Source organism: Piliocolobus tephrosceles, unplaced genomic scaffold, assembly GCF_002776525.5.
Source record: "Piliocolobus tephrosceles isolate RC106 unplaced genomic scaffold, ASM277652v3 unscaffolded_12826, whole genome shotgun sequence".
NCBI classification, from domain to species: domain Eukaryota; kingdom Metazoa; phylum Chordata; class Mammalia; order Primates; family Cercopithecidae; genus Piliocolobus; species Piliocolobus tephrosceles.
The window spans coordinates 706-10,972 of NW_022294117.1; the positions used below are offsets into that span (position 1 = coordinate 706).

The 10,267-nt window shown below is 59.5% G+C and overlaps 1 protein-coding gene across 1 annotated transcript; it reads left to right on the plus strand.

Moving 5' to 3' along the window:
* The first annotated feature begins 319 nt into the window (after positions 1-319).
* Positions 320-10,115, plus strand: FGFR4 (fibroblast growth factor receptor 4). The gene is made up of 16 exons (XM_026450111.1): positions 320-433; positions 2,612-2,755; positions 3,438-3,701; positions 3,789-3,869; positions 3,979-4,145; positions 4,726-4,849; positions 5,352-5,542; positions 5,669-5,807; positions 6,153-6,346; positions 6,421-6,566; positions 6,670-6,791; positions 8,681-8,791; positions 8,884-9,074; positions 9,418-9,540; positions 9,647-9,717; positions 9,964-10,115. Exons 2-16 carry the CDS (start codon positions 2,665-2,667, stop codon positions 10,103-10,105), a joined length of 2,157 nt encoding a protein of 718 aa, XP_026305896.1. The 5' UTR covers positions 320-433; positions 2,612-2,664; the 3' UTR covers positions 10,106-10,115.
* The last annotated feature ends 152 nt before the right edge of the window (positions 10,116-10,267 follow it).

Genomic DNA, 10,267 nt, shown 5'->3' on the forward strand with positions numbered 1-10,267 from the left:
TGGGTGGGGCGAAAGAGGCGGAGGCTGAATGGGGTGTTGTATAGGGGGTGTGTGTAGGGGTGTGTGTATAGGCTGGGGCGGGGTGGGCTGACCGGGTCCGCGGCGGGTCTCCCAGGTGGGCGGGGCTCTTGGCCACCTCCCCCGCCGGCCACACCTCTCTCCGGCTCGAGATGGTCCAGGAGGGGCGGGCCCAAGGGGGCGTGGCAGGAGGTGGGCGGGCCCGGGGGCGGGAGGGGCGGGCCCGAGCAGGAGGGGCGGGTCCGAGGGGCGGGGCAGGAGGTGGGCCGCCCGCGGCCACGCCGCCGTCGCGGGTACATTCCTTGCTCCCGGCTGAGGAGCGCTTGGGCTGTCTGCGGACCCCGCCGGGTGCAGGGGTCGCGGCCGACTGGAGCTGGGAGTGAGGCGGCAGAGGAGCCAGGTGAGGAGGAGACAGGCGAGCAGGACCCTGTGCAGGGCGCGGAGTCACGCAGGCTCGAGGTGAGCCGGAACCCTTGCGGGCCCGGGCTGCGCTCCCAGCCGCCAGGGGGCGAGCGGCGGCGGGGCTGCGGGGACTGCCCCTCCCGGCGCAGGGGACCTGGGCGTCCGCCGGGCGGCTGGGGGTGGAGGGGGCGGTAAATCAGTAACCCGCAGTGCACACAGGGCCTTTTGTCCCGCTCCGTCCAAAGAGCACCCTGGCCGCGGAGCTGGTTACTCATTGCCCACCGAGGCGGGGGCAGGCTGGCCCTGTGCAGCTACCCTCGGGACCCATTGATTCGCACCTCCCCCCAGGCTGGCCCGGCAAGGGTGGGGGAGGACAAGCGCGCTTGTCCCTGCGGCTGTCTTCGCGCCGGCGGCAGAGATGAGGGAGCTGAGGCCCCGAAAGTTTCAGTCGCTTAGCGCCCGGGGGCCTCCACCGCGAGTGCGGGAGGCTGGAGGAGAACCCAGGACTGTCTGATGCCTAAGGCAGGCCCTCCGTTCCCACGTGTGGGATGGTCGGTCAGCGGTCAGCGGCTACGGGTGACTCGACTACGGACTCTGATATCAGGGCAGCCTGGGGTAGGAATAAAATCCCCGGGCCTCCCCACCCACTCCCAGCCCAAGCTGTGTACCCAAAGAGCTGCCCTCCCTGCCAAGCCGAGCTTGGTAGGGAGTTTTACCAAGGAGGATCCGACTGGATTTGAGAGTTGAAGTGGGCTCAGAGACAGCAGTATCTGAGTCAAGTAGAGAAGAAGAATGGGGGGCACAGAGGAATGGGCAAGAGAGCATATGTGACCAGTTTTGAAAGCCAATGGCTTCAGCGCTCCTGAAGGGACAGACGGTGTGACCAAAGAGACAGGCAGCCGAAGAGAGGGAGCCCTAGGATGCTGAGCTGAATCCTGCTGGGCACAGGTAGCCATGAAGGGCTTGCAAGCTGGGGGCATGACATGGCAGACTTGTAGTTTTTTAAAACTGCTGGAAGATGAAGGTTGAAGAGCCCAGGGAGAGAATGTTTCCAAAGGCCCATGCAAGAGATGGCCATGACCTGCCCTGAGTCGGGGCAGGGGAAGCCAGATGGACTGGAAGTGGAGTGGCAGTGACCAAGGGTAAGGAGATGTGATAGGCTTCCCACACAGGGTAGATCCAGAGACACCAGTGCCACCCATAGGCCCCTAGGACTGCAGTGGTCACCGTATTCCTTTGTCCCAGCTGAGACTCAGTTCTGAGTGTTCTATTTTGGGGAACAGAGGCATCCTTGATAGCATTTGGAAGAGGATAGCCAGCTGGGGTGTGTACATCACAGCCTGACAGTAACAGCACCCGAACCAGAGGTGACTGGCTGAGGGCAGACCCAGGGCAACAGGTGAACAGTTCTAGGGCCGAGCACAGGGAGAAGAACATTCCAACACTCTGTGGGCCCAGTGCCGATGCACGTTGTCTCTTTTATTCTCAAAACAGTCCTATGAGGATAGTAACCCAGAGAGAAACAGAGACAAGGAATTACAAGTTGATGAGAGTCGGGATTTGAAGTTGGCTCTGGCAGATGCATAATTAGGGTCTGTATTCTTTACAAAACCGTGTGTGCCTCGGATGGAGTTGGTGCATAACAAGCAGAGGTATTCAGGGATGCGGTCCTGCTTGCCACGGAAGGAGCTGCCTTGTCAGTTGTGAGCGCCCAGCTCTGGAAATGTCAGTAATGCTATAAGGAGTGGGGATTGGATCAGATAACATCCAGATGCTGAAGTTTGGCCTTGTATCATGTTTCACTTTGTTTTTTGGCTCTTCAGCAATCAATTCATTTATTCAGCAAAAAATAAATTACATGTGCCGGGAGCATGCAGAAGATAGTCTCCGTTCTCTGCTTCCCTCCAAGAAAAGAATCCCAAAACTGCTTTCTGTGAATGTGTGCCAGGGTCCCAGCAGGACTCAAGGAGAGCAGGAAGCCCAGCCCAGACCCCTTGCACAACCTGCTGTAGGAAGGCCTCAGGCTTTGGCTACAGCAAAGCTGGTTCCAGTCTGCACTGCCACAGCCTGGCTAGGGACTTGGACGCATCTACTGGCCACTTCCTGTCTCAGTTTCCTCATCTGCAAAATAAGGGAAAAGCCCCTGCAAAGGTGCACGTGTAGCAGGAGCTCTTTTCCTTCCCTATTTTAGGAAGGCAGTTGGTGGGAAGTCCAGCCTGGGTGCCTGAGAGCTGTAGGAAGGAGATGCGGCTGCTGTTGGCCCTGTTGGGGTTCCTGCTGAGTGTGCCTGGGCCTCCGGTCTTGTCCCTGGAGGCCTCTGAGGAAGTGGAGCTGGGTATGGCTTCTGAGGTGGGAGAGGGTGGCAGGGGTGGGAAGAGTGGGCACCAGGAGGGGGCTACTGGGCTGAGCAAAGCTGGAAAGGATCCTTGCCTAGGCCCTGAGAAAGTGGCAGCAGGGCAGGGCTCAACCACTGAGACTCAGTCAGTGCCTGGCTTCCAGCAAGCATCCATCTATCTCTGTGTCTGCGAGAGAGGACTGGCCTTGCAGGGTGCAGGGCCCTAAGCTGGGCTGCAGAGCTGGTGGTGAGCTCCTTGCCTGGGTGTGTGTGTGCGCGCGCGTGTGTGTGTGTTCTGTGCACTGGATGCGTGACCTAGGAGGTCCAGGCAGCATGTGTGGTATATGCATTATGAGGGTGATATGCCCCAGTGCAGCATGACCCTATTTGTGGCACCAATAGCATGTGCCGTGTGTGTGTGTGTGTCCGTGTGTGTGTGTGTGTGTGTCTTGGCCAGTGCCATGTGCGCTAAATGCTGTGTGCGTGACATGCCCCAAGAGTGTGGCATTTGCCCTGGGTGTGGCATCCGCAGCATGTGGCTGTGCGGGTGTCAAGGAGCGGTGGCTCCTCCAGCATGCGTCTCAAGGTGCTTGTGCCGTGCATGTGTGGCATGTTCTCTGTACGCAGGAGGCTGCCTCAGATGGGGCTGTGGGGTCTGCTGACCTCTGCCCTCTGCCCACAGAGCCCTGCCTGGCTCCCAGCATGGAGCAGCAAGAGCAGGAGCTGACAGTAGCCCTTGGGCAGCCTGTGCGGCTGTGCTGTGGGCGGGCTGAGCGTGGTGGCCACTGGTACAAGGAGGGCAGTCGCCTGGCACCTGCTGGCCGTGTACGGGGCTGGAGGGGCCGCCTAGAGATTGCCAGCTTCCTACCTGAGGATACTGGCCGCTACCTCTGCCTGGCACGAGGCTCCATGATCGTCCTGCAAAATCTCACCTTGATTATAGATGGTAAGAGACTCTAGCAGTTAAGGGATGCCTGGGGAGAGAGACCTGCCCCTCTTAGACCTCAGATGCCTCCCTCTCTCCTTGATGTAGACTCCTTGACCTCCAGCAACGATGATGAGGACCCCAAGTCCCATAGGGACTCCTCGAATGGGCACATTTACCCCCAGCAAGGTGAGTATAAGTCTTCAAGGACTTGTGTCCCCGCTGCTCATTGAATCACTGAGAAGAGGTCTGTGTGGGGAACACACGGTCATTCTAAGGGCCTTCTCCTCCCCTCCAGCACCCTACTGGACACACCCCCAGCGCATGGAGAAGAAACTGCATGCAGTACCGGCTGGGAACACCGTCAAGTTCCGCTGTCCAGCTGCGGGCAACCCCACACCCACCATCCGCTGGCTTAAGGATGGACAGGCCTTTCATGGGGAGAACCGCATTGGAGGCATTCGGGTGAGTCTCTGGGTTCCAAGACCGTCTGCTGCCTCGTTCTCATTCCTTCCTCAGTCCCCTCATGCCTACAAGCACACCTATAAATCCATTGAATGAGGAAAGCAATTGTGGGGCCCCAGAAGGAGCCCTGGACTGTGGACCTGGGCAGTTCTGGTTCCTCTTCTGCTACTCTCTGGCAAGTGACTTAACCTCGCAGCCTCAGCAACTCCATTTGTAAAGTGAGAAGAATCACTGACTGGTTGGTCTCAATAAGCCTTAGCATCTCATCTTCTTGATGAGACCCTGCAGGGTTGGCTCCATGCTATCATAAGGCAACTGAGTCTCAGAGAAGGCAAGGGCTGGCTCAGAGTGGCACAGCCAGGGAGAGGGAGAGCTAAAATTCAAAAGGCTCAAACCCAAGGCTTAAGCACTCTGGGGAGCCTTCTCCTTTGTCCCATAGTCCTTGGCCTGGACCTGATGTTCTCGGGGCCTAGAGAGCTTGAGAAGAGCCCTGTGGGCAGGATGAGGATCTAGCCCCCTGGTCCTCTGGCCCCCTTGGTGAACATGGCCTGGTGATCCCGGACACTCCCTCTGCCTGCAGCTGCGCCACCAGCACTGGAGTCTCGTAATGGAGAGCGTGGTGCCCTCGGACCGCGGCACATACACCTGCCTGGTGGAGAACGCTGTGGGCAGCATCCGCTATAACTACCTGCTGGATGTGCTGGGTGAGTGCGGGGCCGGAAACGGGGGAGGCCTGACCCATCCTGGGCTCAGTCGTGCCCTCTGGTGGGGTCTAGTCTGGCGGGCAGGATGGACTCAGATGAGTCAAGCAGCTCGGTGACCAGGTGGTCAGGGGAAAGCACAGGGGTTAGTGTGGGGCTGGAGGAGCAGGGGTCTGCCAAGAGGAAAAACAAGGACATCCAGGCAGAGGGCACAGCCTGAGCTGCAGGCCTGAGTATAACGAATGCCGTGCACTTGCAGGCCAGCGTATTCGGAGGTGTGGCTTTTATGTGGGGAGCCAGGTTGTGGAGGGTTTTGAGTGCTAGGCTGAAATGTCCTTGCCCTGAAGCAATGGGGAGCCAGGGAAGGTTGAAACAGGGTAAGCAGGAGACAGACAAGAAGCTGCAGAAAGGTCCTTCCCTTGAACTTGAGGAAGGCTGGAAGGAGGCAAACAGGTGCTTCTATGGGTGCCAGTGATCAGGGTTGACTACCTTGCCTGGTCCCCAGAGCGGTCCCCGCACCGGCCCATCCTGCAGGCTGGGCTCCCAGCCAACACCACAGCCGTGGTGGGCAGTGACGTGGAGCTGCTCTGCAAGGTGTACAGCGATGCCCAGCCCCACATCCAGTGGCTGAAGCACATCGTCATCAACGGCAGCAGCTTCGGGGCCGACGGCTTCCCCTATGTGCAAGTCCTAAAGGTGCACCGTGCTCCAGCCTGGGCCCCACTCTTCTCCCACCCAGGATTGGGGGCTCCCCAGCTTCCCTGTTGACCACAGTGTGGCCCCAGGCCCTGCTGTGACCCCAGAGTATGTCCCCCTCCCCAGACTGCAGACATCAATAGCTCAGAGGTGGAGGTCCTGTACCTGCGGAACGTGTCAGCCGAGGATGCAGGCGAGTACACCTGCCTCGCAGGCAATTCCATCGGCCTCTCCTACCAGTCTGCCTGGCTCACGGTGCTGCCAGGTAAGCACCTGCAGGGCCAGAATATGCTGCGAGATGCCCCTCTGGGCCAGCAGTGGGGGCTGTGGCCTGTTGGGTGGTCAGTTGCTGTTGGCTTGTGGGGTCTGGTCTGGAGGGCAGTGTGTGGATTTGTGAGTTTCAGCTGTATGACAGCCCCTCTGTGCCTGTCCACATGTGGCCGTCCATGTGACCCTTGGCTGAGCTATGGGACTGGGCATAACTACAGCTTCCTCTGTGTGTGTCCCCACGTATGTTGGGAGCTGGGAGGGACTGAGTTAGGGCACATGGGGCGGCCAGTCTTACCACTGACCAGTTTGTCTGTCTGTATATGTTCATGTGCGAGGGCAGAGGAGGACCTCACATGGACCGCAGCAACGCCCGAGGCCAGGTATACGGACATCATCCTGTACGCGTCGGGCTCCCTGGCCTTGGCTGTGCTCCTGCTGCTGGCCGGGCTGTATCGAGGGCAGGCGCTCCACGGCCGGCACCCCCGCCCGCCCGCCACTGTGCAGAAGCTCTCCCGCTTCCCTCTGGCCCGACAGGTACTGGGCGTGTCCCCCACCTCGCATGTGGCAGCCTGACTCGAGCAGGCAGAACCAAGTCTCCCACTTTGCAGTTCTCCCTGGAGTCAGGCTCTTCCAGCAAGTCAAGCTCATCCCTGGTGCGAGGCGTACGTCTCTCCTCCAGCGGCCCTGCCTTGCTCGCCGGCCTCGTGAGTCTAGACCTACCTCTCGACCCACTGTGGGAGTTCCCCCGGGACAGGTGCGCTGAGCTGTCGGGGGGCAGGGACGCAGGCGCCAGTTTGCAGCCTGCCCTCAGCAGGAGTGACTCGGAGGTCTGAGGCATGGACTTTCTCCATCTCCAGGCTGGTGCTTGGGAAGCCCCTGGGCGAGGGCTGCTTTGGGCAGGTAGTACGTGCGGAGGCCTTTGGCATGGACCCTGCCCGGCCTGACCAAGCCAGTACTGTGGCCGTCAAGATGCTCAAAGGTGAGTGTGGCCCGGTGTGGTGGCTCACACCTGTAATGCCAGCACTTTGGGAGACCGAGGTGGGAGGATCGCTTGAATCCAGGAGTTCGAGGCCAACCTGGGCAACATGGCGAGACTTCATCTCTACAAAAAAAAATAAGAAAATTAGTTGGGTGTGGTGGTGTGTGCCTTTAGTCCCAGTTACTAGGAAGGCTGAGGCAGGAGGATCCCTTGAACCCAGGAGTTGGAGGTTGCAGTGAGCCATGATCACGCCACTGTATTCCAACTTGGGCAACAGAGTGAAACCCTATCTGAAAAAAAAAAAGAAATAAAAATAAAAGGTGAATGTTTTTTTTTCACTGGAGCTGGGAGAGGCTGTGGGATCCCACCCTTAAACCTGTGGTTCAGCTCTGCTCCTGACCCTGGCAAGTGACTTCTGAGCCTCAGTTTTCCCTCGTGTCATATGGGGTAAATAACAGTCCCTACTCCCAGCCCAGGGATTGTGGAAAGTGCCTGGCTCATAGTCAGGGCTCACTAAATCGTCCCCATTGGGGTGACGATGATGAGAAGAATTTGGTGTGACAGGCTTGATATCCTCTGTCAGCATCAGTCTGTGTCGGCCTTGACTTCACCTCTTGTCAGCCTCCCAGGCCCTCCACCCCCTTCCCTGTGGTTCCCCCACTTCCCTGTGATTCCCCCTCTTCCCTATGGTTCTCCCCCTTCCCTGTGGTTCCCACCAGACACACCCTCAGCCTCCCTTGGACCCTCCCTAGGTCTACCCCCGAGTCCACTGCTCTAGGAGGACAGCCCTTCTGCTTGCTCCCAGTCCCAGTCCCAGCCCCCAGGGTGCTCTTGCCAGGTACTCCCGTACCCCGCCGATCAGGACCTCTCCTTGCAGTTCCCCAGCGCCCCCTGCAAGAATGGCCTCAACTGCTCTTCTGCTCCTCCCCTCCTCTCTACACAGCTGGGGCCACCTGGTGCTCCCTGGGAGGCAGGGATTGAGAAATGTGCATTGTGACTTTGGCGTGTGTGGTGGGGAGTGTTATATCATTGGCCCAGGGCCACGGGTCAGCCCCAGGGGCCCAGCCAGAGAAGCCAGAGCAGCCTTCTTCCCAAGCTCCCTGGCTGCGCCCTGCCTGCCGCCGGCTCCCTGAATTCCCAGGCCAGTTGGACGCCAGGCCCTGGTCAAACAGACCCCAGGGTGCCAGCCTGCTTTCCACACCCAGAAGCTCTGACCCCATGTAGGGACTACCGCTAACCCCTCCAGAGTCAACTTCCTTCCTGCTCTGAGCTCTTCCCCTCTCTCCTGTTTCCTGGACCTGCCCACTGGAAGGCCTGCCTCTTAGAACCTTGATATAGTTGCATCCTTGCAACTGCTATGACAGGTAGGGTGTGACCCACTGCTCTGTCTCCCACAGATGACCCTGAGGTTCAGAGACACTAGGAGACTTTTTCTTTTTTTTTTTTTTTTTGAGACGGAGCCTCGCTCTGTCGCCCAGGCTGGAGTGCAGTGGCCGGATCTCAGCTCACTGCAAGCTCCGCCTCCCAGGTTTACGCCATTCTCCTGCCTCAGCCTCCTGAGTAGCTGGGACTACAGGCGCCCGCCCTCGCCCGGCTAATTTTTTTTTTTGCATTTTTTAGTAGAGACAGGGTTTCACCGTGTTAGCCAGGATGGTCTCGATCTCCTGACCTCGTGATCCACCCGTCTCGGCCTCCCAAAGTGCTGGGATTACAGGCTTGAGCCACCGCGCCCGGCCCATAGGAGACTTTTTCAAGGCCACACAGCCTAGCAAGGATTCAACCCTAGACCTACGTAGCCCTGGTCCAGTGCTCCTCGTCCTGCCCCTGCCTCTGCATGCTCCCTCATGTAGTTGGAGGGCAGCCTCTTCACCCTATCTCTGCCCTTACAGACAACGCCTCTGACAAGGACCTGGCTGACCTGGTCTCGGAGATGGAGGTGATGAAACTGATTGGCCGACACAAGAACATCATCAACCTGCTGGGTGTCTGCACCCAGGAAGGTGGGGCCAAGGCGGGGCTGGTTGCATGGACCGTCAGGGTACAGAGCCAAAGCTGTGACAGTCTCTCCGAGCTCCCTCCACTCCCTCTGTAGGGCCCCTGTATGTAATCGTGGAGTGTGCTGCCAAGGGAAACCTGCGGGAGTTCCTGCGGGCCCGGCGTCCCCCAGGCCCTGACCTCAGCCCTGACGGTCTTCGGAGCAGTGAGGGGCCACTCTCCTTCCCAGTCCTGGTCTCCTGCGCCTACCAGGTGGCCCGAGGCATGCAGTATCTGGAGTCCCAGAAGGTACAGGCGGTAGGGCTCTGGGCCCCTCTCAGTCTCTCCAGCTCCATTCTCTCAGGCCTGTGGCATTAAATGTCCCCAACTTCTTCCTTTCTGCTCTTTTTCATGACCCCACCTCAGTGTCCCCAGGCATTCACGCTTTCCTGCCTTCCCCACTTGTTCCTCACACTTCCCTAGAGGGGAGAGGGGAGAGGGGACACAGGAGAGGGCGTTCCCCATTTCTAAACCTTGACCTCCTCCTCTGTAAAGTGGGTGGAGGGCCCCTGCCCCTGGGCCTGCTGGGGGGTGGTATGTGCTTAGCTCAAGGTCAGGTGTCCTGATGCACCCAAGCCCCCACTCCCTGCAGTGTATCCACCGGGACCTGGCTGCCCGCAATGTGCTGGTGACGGAGGACAATGTGATGAAGATAGCTGACTTTGGGCTGGCCCGTGACGTCCACCACATTGACTACTATAAGAAAACCAGCAACGTGAGGGAGACGGGGCAGAACTGGATGGGAGTGGAGGGGCGCTGGGCCTGGGGGGCAGGCATGGGGACTTGTGGGACTCTGCACTGAGGCCCTCCCTCCCCTCCAGGGCCGCCTGCCTGTCAAATGGATGGCGCCGGAGGCCTTGTTTGACCGAGTGTACACACACCAGAGTGACGTGTGAGTCCTGCCAGCGGTCACTGTCCTACCCCACAAAAAGGGCAAGGCACTGCCCAAAGTCACATGGCCCCAGGAGTCATGCGCTCGAGGGCTCCTTCAGATTTGTTCTGGGATCCAAGTGGGACCAGACTCCAGGAGGAGCCCATTCCCCACCGGCTGGGGTGGGTCATGCCTGTGGGGTTCCCCGTCCTAGCCCCGGTCTTAGGGAGGGCGCTGGGCCACACTGAGCCCTGGCTCTGCCTCCAGGTGGTCTTTTGGGGTCCTGCTGTGGGAGATCTTCACCCTCGGGGGCTCCCCGTATCCTGGCATCCCTGTGGAGGAGCTGTTCTCACTGCTGCGGGAGGGACATCGGATGGACCGACCCCCACACTGCCCCCCAGAGCTGTGAGGCCTCATCCTGCCCTCGACCCCCACTTTCCAGTCCTCCTCCTCTGCCCTGACCATGGCCTCAGGGTTTGTGCCGGCCAGAAGGACAACACTAACAAGGACTCCTCCTCTCCTCCTCCTCTTCCTTCTCCTCCTCCTCCTCCTCCTCCTCCTCTCCTCCTCC